The sequence below is a fragment of the Aquarana catesbeiana genome, linkage group LG01, assembly GCF_042186555.1.
Source record: "Aquarana catesbeiana isolate 2022-GZ linkage group LG01, ASM4218655v1, whole genome shotgun sequence".
NCBI lineage: Eukaryota > Metazoa > Chordata > Amphibia > Anura > Ranidae > Aquarana > Aquarana catesbeiana.
In genome coordinates this window covers 656879231-656901039 of record NC_133324.1, presented here as the reverse complement: position 1 = coordinate 656901039, position 21809 = coordinate 656879231, and the positions used below count along the sequence as shown (strand labels likewise).

Below are 21809 nucleotides of genomic sequence, written 5' to 3'. Positions count from 1 at the left end.
GCTCCTATTTTCATGTCTACAACATGAGCACTAATTGATCTGTTGTCCAAGATATGAACTGGGAGGGCCGATTAGGCTCCTTGGAATAACACAAGACTTGTGGATAGGACACAGGCAGTTCTGAGTTTTTGACACGATCAGTGGGTATTTTCTTTTTGCACTTATTGCACATATATAACAGAATGCTTTAAATGATGATATATCAAGGCGGGCACATATTATAATTGACTGCACAATCTCTTTGATTTAGCAGCAACCAGGGAGAGGGTCTGTCGAAGCAGTGCATTTAATTCATATAAAATCATATGGGCAGCTGCTCTACAGCAAAGAATATATGAAAAAGATTTTATAAGCCAGTTTCTCAGCCAGGGTTCCATGGAAACCTAGGGTTCCTCCAGAGGCTGCTAGGGGTTCCTAGACCAATGATCAAATTCTGCCTTTCAGATATCTGTAAGGGGATAATTCTTCCCAATGAGCACAAGTGTAAGGCCCCTTTCACATGGAGCAGATCTGCTGGATGGACTCCACCAATCCCCGCTGAGCAGGCAAAAGACAGGTCTGCCGCCGCTCACTGTGCAGAGATGGACCTGTCAGAGCCTCGCTGTTCTCTATGGAGAGATCAGATGAAAATGGACAGCCTGCTCGTTTTCATCCACTCCGCTGCACGGATGGCAAACGTATCGCCATCCGTCTGTTTTGAGCGGATCTTGTCGGAACGGATGGCAGGCGGGTGTCAGCAGACACATCTCCGCTAATATCTGCCTGCCCTTAAATGTCAATGGGTGGCCTGCTCGGATCCGCCTGAAAAAGGGAGTGGCCCGATCCTGTGAAAGGGCCCTAAGGTGCATTATTCCCACTGACCATCACACTAATGTATCAAATCCTAAAAAATGAACTGTCATTACTAGAACCAATGGGATCTCCCAACTTGTTATTGTTAGTGGAATTTATTTCTGAAAAGACTGAACCGATGTAATTGTTTAAATGGTTTGCTACATCCAGGTCCCCCTCAACGTATGTGTTGTGCCCAGTTTTCATTTTAGTGTTCACATTGTATTTTTTCCTTCCATCACTAATCTACCTAAAAAAGGTCTTGTCTCCTTTCCTAACCACTTAAGGACCGGGCCTCTTTTTGAGATTTGTTGTTTACAAATTAAAAACATTTTTTTTTGCTAGAAAATTACTTAGAACCCCCAAACATTATACATTTTTTTTCTAACACCCTAGAGAATAAAATGGCGGTCGTTGCAATACTTTTTGTCACACCAAATTTGCACAGTGGTCTTACAAGCGCACTTTTTTTGGAAAAAATACACTTTTTTGAATTAAAAAATAAGTCAACAGTAAAGTTAGCCCAATTATTTTTATATTGTGAAAGATAATGTTACGCTGTGACATGTTGATACCAAACATGTTACGCTTCAAAATTGCGCCCGCTCGTGGAATGGCGACAAACTTTTACCCTTAAAAATCTCCATAGGCGACATTTAAAAAAATTCTACAGGTTGCATGTTTTGAGTTACAGAGGAGGTCTAGGGCTAGAATTATTGCTCTCGCTCTACTGATCGCGGAGATACCTCATATATGTGGTTTGAACACAGTTTTTATACGCGGGCGCTACTAATGCATGCATTCGCTTCTGCACACGAGCTCGGCGGGGCGCGTTTAAAAATTTTTTTTTTTTTTTTCTTATTTTAACTTTTATTTTTACACTGTTCTTTAAAAAAAAAAAAAACTTGTCTCACTTTTTTACTATTACAAGGAATGTAAACATCCCTTGTAATAGAAAAAAAGCATGACAGGACCTCTTAAATATGAGATCTGGGGTCAAAAAGACCTCAGATCTCATATTTACACTAAAATGCAAAAAAAAAAAATAAAAAAAAAATAAAAAAATAATGAGCAAACCCTGCGAGCCACTTACGGATAAATGCCTAACAAAATGGTGAGTAATTAATCTGAGGTGGAGACCAGCTGCAAACACTCAGTCACGTTTCATAATCGTGCAAAGTGGTAAAAATAAAACAATGTGTCTGCGCTGGAAAAAAATCACATCAATCAAAAGTGCAGCAATAATAAACATAAATAACATAGGTATTAACAAATAGTACACTTGAGTGAAAATACCCCTAAGTGCTAAAGTATAAAGTGCACAGTGCTATATAAAACGCACAATGTGAGTGGTCAATCAAAAAACATATAGATATTGGATCAAATGAAGTATAAAGGGATATAACTACTAGTGAATGAAATAAAGTCCAAAACAGTATATATCCAGAAACATAAGAGTGCCCAGAAAAAACGTATTCCGAAGATTTAGTGAAATCCGCATATCCTTCCTTCCAAAAGTGTGTCACCAAGAAACATGCTGTAGTGTCTTCCAGCCACCCCCACAGGTATATATGCTCACCTTCCTGTGTGTGACACAGTGATTAAACTATGTCAAACAAAGCTTTGGAGCCACTCCTGTGCTCTTTTGGAACCAGCTGTGCAGACCTCCAATGCTCTCAAATGAAGATAATATATGCAAAAGAAAAAAACTCCATAGCGCAATATTGCAAGGTGTAATAAAAGGGTTTTAATAAAAAGTTCTCTCCCCTTGCTGGGGTACTCACATATTGTGGGTGCGTGAGTGCACCATCCTTAACAAACAGAGAACGGACAATCTCGCGGTGTGGAGTGCGATGCGGTGTGTGTATCGAAACTCTCCTTCTCCCTCTCTGCTGACAGCTCCGTCCAGGCCCCTCCCCTACGCGTGTTCGGCACCGGGACCACGTGCCTTCATCAGGGGGAATCTGATTGGACGGGAGCTCCAGAGTAAATTTATAGCTCCGGCGGCCATTTTGCCTGAGACCGCGGACCATATTGTTCAGAGGCTACAGCTACGTCCATAGCGGCCATTTTCCCTTAGACCATGGACCAAGCTGAGATAAGCCATGTCAATCATGGCAGCCATTTTGCCTAGGACCATAAATATAACCCCTAATAGACTGTAGAGACGGCTCCAGCAGCCATTTTCCCTAGGACTACGGATCTGCTAAATAGCAAGATGTACAATACTGATAACACGATCGTACGATAAGCGATCAAATAAAGCATTGTGCAGATAATTATATGAAACCTACATTAAAATAAATAATTTTATACAGGACGGAGCGGTCTAGCAAAGAGAGCACCGCCACGCACCCCACACGCTTAGATAGCCACAACAATTATATACCACAGAGTATCCTACCTAATAAGTATTAAAACAAACATAATAAAATAATTTAATATAATTATATTAGCTAACCACAAGGATAGATAGATAAAATTAAAATTGAAATATAAAATATTATTTAAAATTTTAAAATAAAAATAAAAATATATTTTATTATTAGAATACCAATATTAAAAAATATATATTAAGTATATCTTCAAACATATTAACCACTTCAGCCCCGGAAGGATTTACCCCCTTCCTGACCAGAGCACTTTTTACAGTTCGGCACTGCGTCGCTTTAACTGCTAATTGCGCGGTCATGCAATGCTGTACCCAAACGAAATTTGCGTCCTTTTCTTCCCACAAATAGAGCTTTCTTTTGATGGTATTTGATCACCTCTGCCGTTTTTATTTTTTGCGCTATAAACGGAAAAAGACTGAAAATTTTGAAAAAAAATGATATTTTCTACTTTTTGTTATAAAAAAAATCCAATAAACTAAATTTTAGTCATACATTTAAGCCAAAATGTATTCGGCCACATGTCTTTGGTAAAAAAAATGTCAATAAGCGTATATTTATTGGTTTGCGCAAAAGTTATAGCGTCTACAAACTAGGGTACATTTTCTGGAATTTACACAGCTTTTAGTTTATGACTGCCTATGTCATTTCTTGAGGTGCTAAAATGGCAGGGCAGTACAAACCCCCCCCAAATGACCCCATTTTGGAAAGTAGACACCCCAAGGAAATTGCTGAGAGGCATGTTGAGCCCATTGAATATTTATTTTTTTTGTCCCAAGTGATTGAATAATGACAAAAAAAAAAAAAAAAAAAAAATTTACAAAAAGTTGTCACTAAATGATATATTGCTCACATAGGCCATGGGCATATGTGGAATTGCACCCCAAAATACATTCAGCTGCTTCTCCTGAGTACGGGGATACCACATGTGTGGCACTTTTTGGGAGCCTAGCCGCGTACGGGGCCCCGAAAACCCAGCACCACCTTCAGGATTTCTAAGGGCATACATTTTTGATTTCACTCCTCACTACCTATCACTGTTTTGAAGGCCATAAAATGCCAAGATGGCACAACCCCCCCCCAAATGACCCCATTTTGGAAAGTAGACACCCCAAGCTATTTGCTGAGAGGCATGGTGAGTATTTTGCAGCTCTCATTTGTTTTTGAAAATGAAGAAAGACCAGAAAAAAAAATTTTTTTTTTTCTTTTTTCAATTTTCAAAACCTTGTGACAAAAAGTGAGGTCTGCAAAATACTCACTATACCTCTCAGTAAATAGCTTGGGGTGTCTACTTTCCAAAATGGGGTCATTTGGGGGGGTTTTGTGCCACCTGGGCTTTCCATGGCCTCCGAAACTGTGATAGGCAGTGAAGAGTGAAATCAAAAATTTACGGCCTTAGAAAGCCTGAAGGCGGTTCTTGGTTTTCGGGGTCCCGTACGCGGCTAGGCTCCCAAAAAGTCCCACACATGTGGTATCCCCGTACTCAGGAGAAGCAACAGAATTTATTTTGGGGTGTAATTTCACAAATCCCCATGGCATGTTTGAGCAATATAACATTTAGTGACAACTTTGTGCAAAAAAAAAAAAAAAAAAAAAAATGTCTCTTTCCCGCAACTTGTGTCACATTATAAAATATTCCATGGACTCGACATGCCTCTCAGCAAATAGCTTGGGGTGTCTACTTTCCAAAATGGGGTCATTTGGGGGGGTTTGAACTGTCCTGGCATTTTATGCACAACATTTAGAAGCTTACGTCACACATCACCCACTCTTCTAACCACTTGAAGACAAAGCCCTTTCTGACACTTTTTGATTACATGAAAAAATTATTTTTTTTTGCAAGAAAATTACTTTGAACCCCCAAACATTATATATTATTTTAAAGCAAATGCCCTACAGATTAAAATGGTGGGTGTTTCATTTTTTTTTTTCACACAGTAATTGCGCAGCGATTTTTCAAACGCATTTTTTGTGGAAAAAACACACTTTTTTAAATTTTAATGCACTAAAACACACTATATTGCCCAAATGTTTGATGAAATAAAAAAGATGATCTTAGGCCGAGTACATGGATACCAAACATGACATGCTTTACAATTGCGCACAAACGTGCAGTGGCAACAAAATTGATACATTTTTAAAAGCCTTTAAAAGCCTTTACAGGTTACCACTTTAGATTTACAGAGGAGGTCTACTGCTAAAATTACTGCCCTCGATCTGACCTTCGCGGTGATACCTTACATGCATGGTGCAATTGCTGTTTACATTTGACGCCAGACCGACGCTTGCGTTCGCCTTAGCGCGAGAGCAGGGGGGACAGGGGTGCTTTTTTTTTTTTTTTTTTTTTTTTCTTTATTATTTTTTTGTTTTCTTATCTTATTTTTAAACTGTTCCTTTCATATTTTTTTTTAAATCATTTTTATTGTTATCTCAGGGAATGTAAATATCCCCTATGATAGCAATAGGTAGTGACAGGTACTCTTTTTTGAAAAAATTGGGGTCTATTAGACCCTAGATTTCTCCTCTGCCCTCAAAGCATCTGACCACACCAAGATCGGTGTGATAAAATGCTTTCCCAATTTCCCAATGGCGCTGTTTACATCCGGCGAAATCTAAGTCCTAAAATGCTCGTAGCTTCCGGTTTCTTAGGCCATAGAGATGTTTGGAGCCACTCTGGTCTCTGATCAGCTCTATGGTCAGCTGGCTGAATCACCGGCTGCATTCTCAGGTTCCCTGTTGAGACAGGAGAGCCAGAGAAAAACACGGAAGACGGTGGGGGGGGGGCATTCCCTCCCACTGCTTGTAAAAGCAGTCTAGAGGCTAATTAGCCGCTAGGATTGCTTTTACATGAAAGCCGACCACTGGCTGAAAAGAATGATACCAAGATGATACCTAAACCTGCAGGCATCATTCTGGTATAACCACTCAAAGTCGTGAATGGCGTACCTGAAGACAAAAAAATGGTTAACAATAAAGCACAGTAAACGGTAAAGTATAAAAAATTGCATACCTGAAAAGCAAACATGATAAAACATAATAACAATAAAACATTGCAGAATAGAATACAGTAAAAAAGAGCAGAACACCAGAGAGAGAATAGAGAGAGAGAGAGAACAATAAAACGACAACTATTTTTTTTTATTTTTGTTTGTGTTTTTTTTTTTTTTTTACACTTTTTTTTTGTAACTGTAACTTTTATAACGGTAACCGGTTCCAGGTTCGGGTCTCTCAAAATGCGATGGCATCTTGGGAGACCCTGTGAAAGTGTGTCTAGTCTGTGCAATGCTGTACCCTACGCTAATACTCAACTAGTGAATGGTAGTGTTCAAAACATTCACCAATGCAAAGACCAGGATTATCAGGACAGGAGGGACAATAATAGCGGGTGTCACGCCTATATCCGCATTTGCTGCAGACACATCTTTTTTGGGGGGGTTCGTTGGGTAGGGGTACTCGGGAGGACATATAAATGCCTCTCATGCAGCCGACTGCATTTGGTTGGGGATGTGAATGGGGGAAATACGGGCGCTGCAGAAGTGGTGGGTTCCCAATTAGGATTGGCGAATGCAGCAGGAAGGGCATTATGGGCACGACGGGCCTGTGTTTGTCTTTTTGGTGGCAGCGCGACACTACTTGTGCTTGCCACCTCACCAGCTTGAACTGCACTTATGGGACTCGCCACGTCACCAAGTGTTACTGCAGTGCTGGATGTATGACTACGACCGGGGTGTACTAGGCCGCTGGCGCTTGCCAGTTCACCAAAACGCTACAAAAAAAAGTGACAGTGATCGATCGATACTGCACTTGGGTGGGCTGGGCTGGGCCGGGCGGAGGGGCAAAACGCAGGTGCTAGCAGGTATCTGGGCTGATCCCACTAACACTGCGTTTTTGGGAACCCTAAACTGCTGGGGACGCTAGTATAGATCTGATCGGATCAGATATTGATCCGATCAGATACTATACCACTAAGGGAGGTGTACGGTGCGTGCGTGGGTGTTAGTGGTACTGGCGCTAATCTGACGCTGCTTGGGGCTGGTGCTTGCCAGTTCACCAAAATGCTACCAAAAAAACTGTTAGCGATCGCAGGGATCAGGCCTGACTCTGCGAACGCTGCAGTTATGCGTTTAGTGTTTTGTAAGTGACAGTGATCGATCGATACTGCACTTGGGTGGGCTGGGCGGAGGGGCAAAACGCAGGTGCTAGCAGGTATCTGGGCTGATCCCGCTAACATTGCGTTTTTGGGAACCCTAATCTGCTGGGGACGCTAGTATAGATCTGATCGGATCAGATATTGATGCGTTCAGATACTATACCACTAAGGGAGGTGTACGGTGCGTGTACGGTGCGTGCGTGGGTGTTCGCGGTACTGGCGCTAATCTGACGCTGCCTGGGGCGACGCATATCACCGCCGGGCGATCAGGGGGCTAAACCTTTATTCGGTAATAAACGGCGGGTGCCCTGACACTAAAAAAAATAAACGAACTAACCAGCGTCACCCGTAACAGTTATACGGTGATCAGTGGTGAAAGGGTTAACTAGGGGGCAATCAAGGGGTTAAAACATTTATTAGGTAGTATATGGGGGTCCCTGTCGCTATAAAACGCTGACAGCGAACCTAAATATTTACGTTCCTAACTAGCGTCACCAGCGACACTAATACAGCGATCAGAAAAATGATCGCTTAGCGACACTGGTGACAGGGGGTGATCAAGGGGTTAAAACTTTATTAGGGGGGGTTAGGGGGGTACCCTAGACCTACAGGGGGCTAATACTAACTGTCCTACCACTGCTAACTGTCACAAACTGACACTATGCAGTAATCAGGAAAAAAACAAAACAAAACAAAAAAACCTGCTTGGTGTCAGTTTGTGACAGGGGGGGGGGGTGATTGGGGGGGGATCGGGGGGCGATCGGGGGGGGATCGGGGGTGTATAGTGTGCCTGGCATGTTCTACTGTGTTGTGTGTGTGTGTTGGTGCACTTACATGTCTTCTCTCCTCGGTGCTGGAACGGAAACTGGCCAGCCGAGGAGAGATGACATCACATCCTCTGCCTCTGTGTACTATACAGAGGCAGGGGATGTTTCTCATTGGCTGGGAGCGATCGCGAGGGGGGGGGCCACGATCGGATGGCCTCCCCCTCGTCTCTCAACTCTCCCAGCCAAACGCCGACCGCCGATGGCACCGGGGGGGGGTCCGATCGGACCCCCCGCCCGCGGGAAGGCAATCACGTACCAGGTACGTGATTTTGCCTGCCCGTGCCGCTCTGCTCACGTATATATGCGTGAGGCGGTCGGCAAGTGGTTAATGGAATCACTATAGAGAGGTAATCGAACTATCAAGAGGAATAAAAAACCATCATAAGTATATGATCTATAATCAATGCCCAACTCAGCCCAATGGACGAGTCATCAATTTCAACTCAAAAAAACAGGAATGATAATAGAGTATACCGCCGACGCAAACAATATCAATAATTACTAAGGAAGCATCTCAAATCAAATTCTCTATTCAATCCCCCAGGAACCAAAGATCCAAGCTGGTGTATCCACCAGGATTCCCTTTTACTTATCTCTCTGAAACGCCACTGGAGGGGTTCTAATTTTGTCAGAGAGAATTAGTTGGGCATTGATTATAGATCATATACTTATGATGGTTTTTTATTCCTCTTGATAGTTCGATTACCTCTCTATAGTGATTCCATTAATATGTTTGAAGATATACTTAATATATATTTTTTAATATTGGTATTCTAATAATAAAATATATTTTTATTTTTATTTTAAAATTTTAAATAATATTTTATATTTCAATTTTAATTCTATCTATCCTTGTGGTTAGCTAATATAATTATATTAAATTATTTTATTATGTTTGTTTTAATACTTATTAGGTAGGATACTCTGTGGTATATAATTGTTGTGGCTATCTAAGCGTGTAGGGTGCGTGGCGGTGCTCTCTTTGCTAGACCGCTCCGTCCTGTATAAAATTATTTATTTTAATGTAGGTTTCATATAATTATCTGCACAATGCTTTATTTGATCGCTTATCGTACGATCGTGTTATCAGTATTGTACATCTTGCTATTTAGCAGATCCGTAGTCCTAGGGAAAATGGCTGCTGGAGCCGTCTCTACAGTCTATTAGGGGTTATTATGGTCCTAGGCAAAATGGCTGCCATGATTGACATGGCTTATCTCAGCTTGGTCCATGGTCTAAGGGAAAATGGCCGCTATGGACGTAGCTGTAGCCTCTGAACAATATGGTCCGCGGTCTCAGGCAAAATGGCCGCCGGAGCTATAAATTTACTCTGGAGCTCCCGTCCAATCAGATTCCCCCTGATGAAGGCACGTGGTCCCGGTGCCGAACACGCGTAGGGGAGGGGCCTGGACGGAGCTGTCAGCAGAGAGGGAGAAGGAGAGTTTCGATACACACACCGCATCGCACTCCACACCGCGAGATTGTCCGTTCTCTGTTTGTTAAGGATGGTGCACTCACGCACCCACAATATGTGAGTACCCCAGCAAGGGGAGAGAACTTTTTATTAAAACCCTTTTATTACACCTTGCAATATTGCGCTATGGAGTTTTTTTCTTTTGCATATATTATCTTCATTTGAGAGCATTGGAGGTCTGCACAGCTGGTTCCAAAAGAGCACAGGAGTGGCTCCAAAGCTTTGTTTGACATAGTTTAATCACTGTGTCACACACAGGAAGGTGAGCATATATACCTGTGGGGGTGGCTGGAAGACACTACAGCATGTTTCTTGGTGACACACTTTTGGAAGGAAGGATATGCGGATTTCACTAAATCTTCGGAATACGTTTTTTCTGGGCACTCTTATGTTTCTGGATATATACTGTTTTGGACTTTATTTCATTCACTAGTAGTTATATCCCTTTATACTTCATTTGATCCAATATCTATATGTTTTTTGATTGACCACTCACATTGTGCGTTTTATATAGCACTGTGCACTTTATACTTTAGCACTTAGGGGTATTTTCACTCAAGTGTACTATTTGTTAATACCTATGTTATTTATGTTTATTATTGCTGCACTTTTGATTGATGTGATTTTTTTCCAGCGCAGACACATTGTTTTATTTTTAAAAAATAAAAAAATGTTGTCATTTAAAAAAAATTTAAATAAAAAAAAATGCCCTTTAAGAGCCATGGGCAGAAGTGATGTTTTGACGTTGCTTCCGCCCTGCAATGGTATGGAGATGGGTGGGGGCCATCTTCCCCTCACTCGTCTCCATGCCACTGACGTGAGAGGATCTGTTCGCCTCCGCCACTGCCGACGGCTCCGGTAAGTGGTGGAGGGCACCGAAGCGGGCAGCAGGGGGGGTCCCTCTCCCGCTGCAAATCTGCCGCAGAGACAACTATTATCGGAAACCGGACCGCCAGCCGAAAAAGAAGATACCAGGGTTATGGCGGCTAGCTGCTGCCATAACAACGATATTCCTCTTCAAAGTTAGGACGTACATCGGCGTGCGGCGGTCCGGAAGTGGTTAATAGATTTAGCAATTTCCTCCTCTTTCTGTGCTTTGGAAGCACTGATAATGTGTTTGGTCTCCTTTTGTTTATTTTTATACACTTCTCTATCAGCTACACCTCTTGTTTCATTAAATCTTCTATATGCTGATTTTTTTCTCCCTTACTATCCTACCTACCTCTTTTTCTTCCATCTACTCTTACTAATTTGCCTGAGTATAATCAAGTTGCCTCCAGGATGATAGACTTTAACAGTGCCCACTGATTACTGACTCCTATTGTTCTACTCAACCTTTTAATTCATTTTTTAGAAATTTCCCCATTTTAGCAAACATTTTTTTTTTGAAGCCCAAAACTTCCAAATTTTCACCTACATCAATCGATCCCCATTTGTCAGTACTAGGCTCAGAATATGATCACCTTGGGTTGGGCTTTTTACTAACTGTTTCAGAGAAACCCCATTCAGTGCTTCCATTACATCCCTGCTCCTGCATGTAATAGCAGTTTGAGAATTCCAGTTAATGTCAGGCACCTTGAAGTCACCCATAATTAAAATCTCTCACTTCATTGCCATTTGAGTCATCTCATCAATCAACAAGTTATCATAACCTTCTTATGCCCTGGGGGTCTGCATACTACACCAATTCTTAGGGAGGATCTCTGGTTGGAAGGCAGACCCAGAAGGTTTCAAGGATTTTTTATTTTTTTTATATTAATCTTAGTATTTTGCTGATTTTGGTATACATGGCAACTCCCCCTCCCCTCTTCCATACCCTGTCATTCCTGTATAGTAAGCACCCTGATATAGTTATTTCCCAGTAATTTTAATCCTTGAACCATGTCTCTGTATTTGTAACATAGGCCACGTTGTTCCTAGACATAAGAGCTGTCAGCTCTCAAAGCTTGCTGCCTAAACTACGTGCATTAGTACATATTACGTGACAAACATTGCTATTTACTGCGTTATTTTTATCACTAAAAACTTTAACTGAACTACCCCACCAGCCCAGCCCTTAGCAATATAAACCCTCACATTTGTTTTAACCTGCTGGGGCAAAAAACAATTAAATCTCTGCCCCCAGTTCTTAGTTTAAATGCATGTCCACAATGTCCTGAATTCCATACTAAGAAGCTCAGTGCCCTTGTGTGAGAGATGCAGACAACTTCTTTTGCACAGCTCAATATCAGACCACCTGCTAGCATCATGACTTACATACCCAAAACCTTCAGCTTTGCACCAATTCTTTAAAAGAGAAGTGCAGGAATGGCATAAAAAAGGCATAAAAAAAAAATCATACTCACCTAGATGGCTGCAGCACCGATTGTGCCCCCTCCCCGCCTGCTCTACTCTGAGAACTGAACGATCAAACACTGTTGATTGCTCAGTTCTCCCCCTCCACTCTGAGCAGAGAGCCATGGCTGTCAGTCACCGTTCTGCCCCTCCAGTGCTCACTGAAGGGGACTGAAGGGTCTGACTCAGGCTCACTCAGACGCTGAGCCAGCTGTTGGTCCAGGCTTCAGGGCCGATCCCAAGCATATGGTCGGGATCTTTTCAGAGCCTGGACAGGCTGAGTGATGTTAGCTGACAGTGGACATCAGCCCGCTATCGACTGAATACAGGTCACAGGAGTGCAGAACGAACTGCAACTCATGTGATCCATAGAAGTATAGCCAAAAAAGCTTTGTCTGTACTTCTCCTTTAATCAAGCATTGTGCTCTTTTAAACAAGTACTTTCCCTTGTTGTCCCTTTTGGACAGGTTAGGACCTCTGAAAATGTAAGAGTACTCCCTAACTGGTGATGATCCTGGCTCAAATTTTGAAAAACAGAATGTGACAAATGTGACAGATCATTTGTGCTAATGTGAACAACATCGACATTGCACTCTTCACTAACTTTCTTGATAATATTTAAATTGCGTCATTTATCTCTCCAGTGCAAAAGTGCAGTAACCTTTGGCAATTAGAAAGATTTTATTGAAATCGGATTCATAGGTGACAAAGTCATAACATAAAACACTTCCAGACCGCGCACGCCAATATATGTCGGCTGTTTGAATAGGGATATCTTTGTTATGGCAGCAGCTAGCTGCCATAACCCTGGTATCCTCTTCTTCAGCAGGTGGTCTGGTTTCTGATAATAGCCTCGGAGGCGATCTGGTCCTCTTCCGTGTGTGGTATGGAGACGAGTGAGGGGAAGATGGCCCCCCACCCGTCTCCATACCATTGCAGGGTGGAAGCAACGTCAAAACGTCACTTCTGCCCATAGCTCTTAAAGGGCCTTTTTTTTTTCCAAATGACAATTTTTTTTTTCTTCTTATTGCATATTAGTGTAAATATGTGGTCCTGTCATGCTTTTTTTTCTATTACAAGGGATGTTTACATTCCTTGTAATAGGAATAAAAGTGACACAATTTTTTTTTAAAAGTGTAAAAATAAAGAAAAGGTAAAATAAATAAGAAAAAAAAAATAAAATGTTTTCAACGCGCCCACCGAGCTCACGTGCAGAAGCGAAAGCATACACGAGTAGCGTCCGCATATGAAAACGGTGTTCAAACCACACGTGAGGTATCACCACGATTGGTCAAGCGAGAGCAATAATTCTAGCCCTAGACCTCCTCTGTAACTCAAAACATGCCCTGTAGAATTTTTTAAACGTCACTTATGGAGAATTTTAAGGGTAAAAGTTTGTCGCCATTCCACGAGCGGGCGCAATTTTCAAAGCGTGACATGTTGGGTATCAATTTACTCAGCGTAACATTATCTTTAACAATATAAAAAAAAATTGGGCTAACTTAACTGTTGTCTTATTTTTCAATTCAAAGAAGTGTATTTTTTCCAAAAAAAAGCGTGCTTGTAAGACCGCTGCGCAAATACGGTGTGACAGAAAGTATTGCAACGACCGCCATTTTATTCTCTATAATGTATAATGTTTGGGGGTTCTAAGTAATTTTCTAGCAAAAAAAACCCTGTTTTTAACTTGTAAACAACAAATCTCAGAGGAAAGAGGTTCGGTCCTTAAGTGGTTAATAAACATTCTTAATTTCATTTGTTTATCTGGAACATTCTGCATGCATTTAATTTCAAATGCTTCTTATTTATCATTCCTATGGATTTTACAGTGAAGTCAGTGAATGTATATCTTTTTAATTAACCTATCACCTGTATGGCTTTGGTGCAGTTTGGTAAGCAGTTAACATTTGCAGTGAGGGTCTTAGGTACCCCAAATACTGGCAAAATGTTAAGAAAGTAGAAAATAATGAAACAATAAAAAGCAGTGAACAGCTTTCTAAATTCTTTAGACCTACCTAATAACCGATCCAATTATTTTGAATGAGGCAGTTGGTGTAATTGCAAACTGGTATGTGCAGCTGACTGCCACAAAGAGTAGCAAAAGAAGCAGTTTCTTCAAGAATACGTAAACCCAACATTTCATATTCCTGATATGTGCCTGCTCTACCATGTACTTGTATGAAAAAGTATCTTCTTCTCTTTGTATTGCTTCTTTGTGTGAAATCCCTGCTGTTCCTGACAGTCTCCCTGCTTTCCTATGAATAACTGCTCACACTAGGCAGGAGAACACACCATGGTCAGTTCTCTAGCTGTGCTGGGAAGCCTGCTTTCCTCCAATGATCAAACTTGTCCTGACCCCCTCCCCCCCACACAGCCTTTCACTGGGAAGATCAGTGTACTGCTGTTTCTCCTCCCCCTGCTCTTATGCAGCTGAGAATAGAGGGGATGTGATCACTTATAAAAAATGAGAATAAAAATTATTATTATATTATACATTTTTTGGTATCTACACACAAATGATTTGCCTTTCATTTCTATTTTAAACGGAATGGGTTGTTTTACAAGGTGGGGTTTACAATCACTTTCAACATAGACAGTATCTCACAAAAGTGAGTACACCCCTCACATTTTTGTAAATATTTTAGTATATCTTTTCATGTAACACTGAACAAATTACACTTTGCTACAATGTAAAGTAGTGAGCGTACAGCTTGTATAACAGTGTAAATTTGATGTCCCCGCAAAATAACTCAACACGTAGCTATTAATGTCTAAACCGCTGGCAACAAAAGTGAGTACACCCCTAAGTGAAAATGTCCAAATTGGGCCCAATTAGCCACTTTCCCTCCCCGGTGTCATGTGACTCAGTGTTGCAAGGTCTCAGGTGTGAATGGGGAGGAGGTGTGTTAAGCTCTAACTTTCTCATACTGGTCACTGGAAGTTCAACATGGCACCTCATGGCAAAGAACCTCTGAGGATCTGAAAAAAAGAATAGTTGCTCTACATAAAGTTGGCCTAGACTATATGAAAATTGTCAAGACCCTGAAACTGAGCTGCAGCATGGTGGCCAAGACCATACAGCAGTTTAACAGGACAGGTACCACTCAGAACAGGCCTCGCCATGGTCGACCAAAGAAGTTAAGTGCACATGCTCAGAGTCATATACAGAGGTTGTCTCTTAGAAATAGACGTATGAGTGCTGCCAGCATTGCTGCAGAGGTTGAAGGGGTGGGGAGTCAGCCTGTCAGTGCTTAGACCATACGCCGCACACTGCATCAAATTGGTCTGCATGGCTGTCGTCCCAGAAGGAAGCCTTATCTGAAGATGATGCAAAAGAAAGCCCGCAAACAGTTTGCTGAAGACAAGCAGATCAAAGACATGGACTACTGAAACAATGTCCTGTGATCTGATGAGATCAAGATAAACTTATTTGGTTCAGATGGTGTCAAGCGTGTGTGGCGGCAACCAGGTGAGGAGTGCAAAGACAAGTGTGTCTTGCCTACAGTCAAGCATGGTGGTGGGGTTGCATGAGTGCATGGTCTGGGGCTGCATGAGTGCTGCTGGCACTGGGGAGCTACAGTTCATTGAGGGAACCATAAATGCCGACATGTACTGTGACATACTGAAGCAGAGCATGATCCCCTCCCTTCGGAGACTGGGCCACAGGGCAGAATTTCAACATAATAACGACCCCAAACACACCTCCAAGACGACCACTGCCTTGCTAAAGAAGCCGAGGGTAAAGGTGATGGACTGGCCAAGCATGTCTCCAGACCTAAACCCTATTGAGTATCTGTGGGGCATCCTCAGACGGAAGGTGGAGGAGCGCAAGGTCTCTAACATCCACCAGCTCCATGATGGATGTCATCATGGAGGAGTAGAAGAGGACTCCAGTGGCAATCTGTGAAGCTCTGGTGAACTCCACGCCCAAGAGGGTTAAGGCAGTGCTAGAAAATAATGGTGGCCACACAAAATATTGACACTTTGGGCCCAATTTGGACATTTTTACTTAGGGGTGTACTCACTTTTGTTGCCAGCGGTTTAGACATTAATGGTGTGTGTTGAGTTATTTTGAGGGGACAGCAAATTTACACTGTTATACAAGCTGTATACTCACTACTTTACATTGAAGCAAAGTCTAATTTGTTCAGTGTTGTCACATGAAAAGATATAATAAAATATTTACAAAAATGTGAGGGGTGTACTCACTTTTGTGAGATACTGTACATATATGGCATTAAAAACACCCTTTATGGCAGTATAATGGTTGTATGAAGAAGTCACCAGGACAGGAGGTGGGCATAAATCCCTCCAAAGGAGACAAATACATGAAAGCAGTTCTAAGCCTTGACCACTGTATTCAAAAACAACACAAAAAGCTTTGGCACATAAAAAACTGTGTTGTGCAATCGCTAAATGTAACAACCTGTGCTTTTATTTGCATTTACCTGATACTTTGCAGATTTCTTCTAGTGTAAGTTCTGTTTGCACATCACCTTCTGTGACCAAAGCCTCCAGGCATTTCTGTTTATGCTGGGAGCACAAGGCGTCAGTCTCTTCCTTGACTCCTTCGCACTGGGGCTGTAAAACTGAAAGTACACAAAAGATTTGCATACTATATTATGCTGCCCTTAGTTTTTATGTATTTAACAGCTGTCACCTCTTAGAAAAAGACTTATGTTTATTTAATAAAAATGGCAAAGAACCGTGTGGGGCTAAGATATCCTCAACAAGGAAGTAGATTTTATTAACGGTAAAAGATGGTGTCTGTTTACATGCATGATACATCTGTGGTATTTGTATTTCTATTCCAATAGAAAAGTACAGTACTGCCCATAACATGCTTATCTAAAACAACTCTATGCCATTGTAGTACCCTACAAGCAAAAAAAGATGTAAGATTATACATCTGAGACATTGATGTATGATTAAAAGAATAAATGGGAAAGAGAAGGGACTTGACTACTGACGAGTAGGAGGAGGCACAGCATTACACATCCCCTGAAATATCATATAAATGAATGTAAACATAAATCATTCATAGGATATACCTAACTCCATTGCAATCCTCTAACTTTGTAACTTTCCCAGCCCCTCTGTGCCCAAAATGCAATGGATCTAGGGGTACTCTTTGTTGTTGGCTTATTGATAATCCAGGGATATTGGCAATAAACAATATCATTCCTAATGGTTACATGGGATCCCAATGACTGTGGACCCAAGGTTATATCTGCTGGGTATACAGGGACCAAAGAGATCAACAAATATGATACTATAGTTATACAAGAAACCCTTTTTATAGCTTGTAAACCTTTAATTAGAAATTGGATTTCTGCATTGTCCCCAACAAAAGAGTCTTGGATCTCTAAGATTAAGATTATTTTATCCATATAGGATTCCCAAAAAAATTGCTAAAATATGACATATGATGGATGACAACCCATATCATGTAACCTGGTTACCTAAATACTGATACAATCCAGATAGCCTGTAAAACTAGAAACCATGCTACTTATCTGGAGAAAAAGCGAATGACCTGTCCTGCCTGCCCATTTTCTACCCATGCTCCATTCAAGATACTACCTCTAAGATTCAGGAATGAATATTTAGTGTGCATGCCTCAACCTCTCAGTGACCCATTCCCAGAGTATAGTCATTTAAACAAAACTATACTCACCTTTAGTCCAACAATGTGGCATCACGAAGCTCCCCACTGGCACCTTCAGGCAGCTGGCTTCTGGGTATTGATCTGCAGACGCTTTCACTGGTCCGGCTGAGATGTCAGTCAGCTCTGCATTGCTGAATTTGTACAATGACTGGTGAGTGCACAGCTCATTGTACAGGGGCGGACAGGCAGGTAGGTAACTTTAATACATGTCTCTTCTGCAATAAAAATTCTGCCTGTTTGCCCTTTTTAAATGTTTCCCATAAAATTCCACTTTAATCCTTTAGTGTTCAGCCCCAGCTAAGGTGTGTTAATCCCTCAGTACCTATTTCTCTGTGCATATATTATAGCCTCTCAATGCCTAGTCCTTAACTCATACGCATTAGCTGCTCAGTGCCCCGTCCCCAAGTATGTATGTTCACCTCTTAGCATCCAGTATCCAACTCATGTAGGTTAATCTCCTCAGCACTCAATACCCAAAGTACAGTACAGTAGGTTATGTAACATTTCAGCACCTATTCCTCTTTATATGTGCATTATTCTCCCAGCACCAGTGCATGTGCAATAACTTCTATGCCCATCCCTGAAACTGGTATAATTTAATTACTGTTGCTGTACCAGCCTGCATATCATTCCAAAATGTTTATTCTGTTGAAACCACTTAACGAATCATTCTGAATGAACAATACCAACTTGCAGAAAATAATATCCAACAAAATGTGGTCAGCATTAGTTAGGGTGTGCCATACCCGTGTTGGAGTTCATTGTGCCAACTTGAAAATTCAGTCCTCCATAATTATTGGTGTAGTTGAATGTGGAATAATTATAACCTGAAAAAAAAAACAATGGGAGGTTAAACAGTATATCTGCTTACACTGCCTGTTATGGTACCTAGACAATTGTAGACCCTTATTTTGTAGACCCTTTGTCATGCATCACTATTTTATTGAAATGTCTCTTTCTGAATATTTCATAAAAAACAGTATAAAAACCAAGTACAATGGAAATAAAGCATTGAAAAATGAAATTGTTTATCTGCTTACACTGCGCTTTATGGTACATGGACAATTTTCTACCCTTAATTTGTAGGTCTTTTTTATATATTATAATTTTATACAATCATATAAAATCATTTAAAATGGAAAAAAAGTGGTGCTGTCAGTTGAGACCTTTTTATGAGCAGAACAGCCATCACCAATAAAAATATTCTAGTATAGTGTTATCTGCCTAACAATTCTGCATAATCAATCTTCTATTCGACATGCTGTACCAAATATACCTTATTTTAATAAAAAAAAATCCTATGGCTGTATTCTATAACATATACTTCCCTTTTTTAAACAGGCCATGATATCTATTTGTGGTCGTAAATTACAATGTTTTCTCCTTGCAGAGGGATGGGAAATATTTGCTTTGAAAATATATCATAAGATTGCAGTTAAAGTAAAGAGAAAATATTTTAAACCATTTTGTTTCTAGAAGAAAGGTTAGGTTTAAAGAATCATGTAATACCAGCAGGTCACCAAAAATGTCAGCAGAGATTTGGTTGCAATTGGCTGTAATCCATACCTGTCATAAGAATAAATATAAGGGCTACCATTACTGGCCTCCTTCCAAAATGTATAGATACTTACATCAACCCAAACTGGACCAAAGTCTTTTTAACCTTATAAAGCGCTGTGCAAACTGTTGGCGCTATATAAATCCCGTATAATAATAATAATAATAATAATAATAATAAAAATTCTGCAGAAAGCTATTTCCTAAAGTTTGGCTTTAAAGCACGTGCCCCAACAGGTTTCGAATGCAAAGCCTCAGCATGAACGCTAGACATTTACCATTTTCAAAAGCAGCAGTCAGCAATGGCAGCCTACATAGTTCTGGAAAAGGATCATTTCAGCTTATACAATATATATGCTCAAACTTATTTTTGTATTTACAGATATGGAAAATAAACGAAACATGGAGATACAAGGTGAAGACATTTGTTATCTTCATTTCATCTATTCTATGCATTTGTATGACTTTTTCTAAAGCAACGTAAGGCAGTACCCAAATTCTCTAGATTTATTGCCTTTCAATTAGAAATGTTCTGATGTCCCTTGATGTGTTTAGTGCTCTAAACCTCAAAATGTTGACATGAAAGAGCTGCCTGCCAACTTACATTCAGAATGTTCAGTTACTATAAAGGTATACTGGGGGTTATTTACTAAAGGCAAATCCACTTTGCACTACAAGTACTACAAGTGCAAAGTGCACTTGAAATTGCGCTGAAAGTGCACCTGTAAGTGCAGCCCCTATAGATCCGAGTGGGACATGCAAGGAAAATAAACAGCATTTTAGCTTAATAAAATCAGCAGAGCTTCCCCTCATTTCAGATCTACATCTCAGATTTACAGTGACTGCACTTTCAAGTGCACTTTGCACTTGTAGTTTGCACTTGTAGAGCCAAGTGGATTTGCCTTTCGTAAATGACTCCCACTGTGAGCTGTATTCTTCAGTATGTAGAAAATGTTTATTTTAATTGGCTAGGTTCAGGAGGGCAACTGCTAAATCAACAGGTAACGCAAAAAGTCCCTAAAGAAACCCTTTCCTTTTGCCGATGTTTATAGACACTGTTGCCAAATATGAACTAGGTAGCTTATAAACGCACCTGCGCATGATCACTCTGCTGTAATCTGTTTCTGATACCCAGTTGTATGCCTGCTGGATGGTGCCATCTAGCCTGTCGCTCAGCATAAAGAAAGGAAAGTCAGACTATCCATCACAGTCCATATGTCAGAAAGACTTTAGGCACATCTGGTGCCCAAAACACGCCAGTCCATGCTCAATGGGAAGTCCACTGTGCCCCAGACACCATATCAAATCTGGAGCACAAGGGTGTAAACACTGGCAAAGTGCCAGTGCCTTCAGAACATCAGCCCATATCACCCTGCCATAAAATGAATGAATGCTGTCAGATTGGGGGCTTTGCAGGGTTCTATCTCCTCCGCAGACTGTTGCTGTCCCTTTGAATTTTTTGTTGCACCTAATTATTTAAAGCTATTTTAACACAATAAGAAAAAAAAGTCTAAATAGCAATTTTACATTTTAAAGAGACACCAACACAAGCCTGTGACCAGTGTCAAAACGGCAAAGGTGGCTATTTTCAACTCCTTTTTTCATACAAAAATATAGTATCACAGATTAAATGGAAGTTGAAATGAATTGTATAGTTTGTGCAGTGCATATATTTCTAGACTGATATTGGCCATAATATTCTGCCACTGTGAATTAAATGCCATGGCAAAAGATAAAAAAACTGTACAGCATGTAATCATTCAGGACCAATCTAGAATCAATGGTGCTTACCAGGATATTTTTGCAGAAATGTAGAATGCTAAAAAAAGAATATGCGCAAATGGCATAACCTACAATATGTGTTTATTTATATAAGTCCTTTCCACCTAAACACAGATTAGCTGTGCTGTTCTATGAAGACAACAGTACAGTATGTTTTTAAAGGTATCTTGTATTGCAGGCTTTGTGACCCTGAGGTCATATTAATAGCATACAAGTCCATTTCTAAGTTATATTCAGTCATCACATACTTGCATGTCACAGCTTGTTGAGCCAAAGTTAGGTACAGATGTAATGGCCAATCAAAAAACAAAGTCCTTTTCATGTGCAAGTCATTGTGGAATGGTTATTTTTATTGTGCATTCTCAAGTAGCACAAGCTACAGCATGCAACGCATAGTAAGATCATTAAAGAAATGCTTTCAGTAGTAGGAACAGCATTCACGTTACCTGCAGCCTTCAATTCTAGCAAGTTTATCAGCAAATTTGGCAGTATTAAACTACTATATCATAGAAAAACATAACCAGATGAATCTTCATTAGAAAAAAATGAAGGTCAATACAGGTAATGTTTGTGAGTACTTTCCAACCACCCAAACAGTGTTTGACAAATTCTATTGAACCCTTTGGTAAACTAAAGAAAAATCTCGCTCTCTCGGACTACATTTATACCCATAAAGAGGTCAAGGTTTGGCTATGGTATTCCTTGTATTAATGGTTTGAAAAAAGAAATGGGTAATTTGATTTGCACTCCTGCATCTGCACAATGTAATGTAAGACAATATGGTACCTTTCCCTTT

The 21809-nt window shown here is 40.6% G+C and overlaps 1 protein-coding gene across 5 annotated transcripts in view; it reads right to left on the bottom strand.

The window, feature by feature from the left end:
• Positions 1–21809, bottom strand: part of NFKB1 (nuclear factor kappa B subunit 1) — a 214741-nt gene that overhangs the window by 73100 nt on the left and 119832 nt on the right. For all 5 annotated transcript variants that reach the window (XM_073601654.1, XM_073601638.1, XM_073601643.1 and 2 more), the window contains 2 exons: positions 18421–18501; positions 16455–16595 (listed from right to left, as the gene is read on the bottom strand). In XM_073601654.1, coding sequence (XP_073457755.1) covers positions 16455–16595; positions 18421–18501 — 222 coding nt within the window. The remainder of the gene's footprint in view (positions 1–16454; positions 16596–18420; positions 18502–21809) is intronic.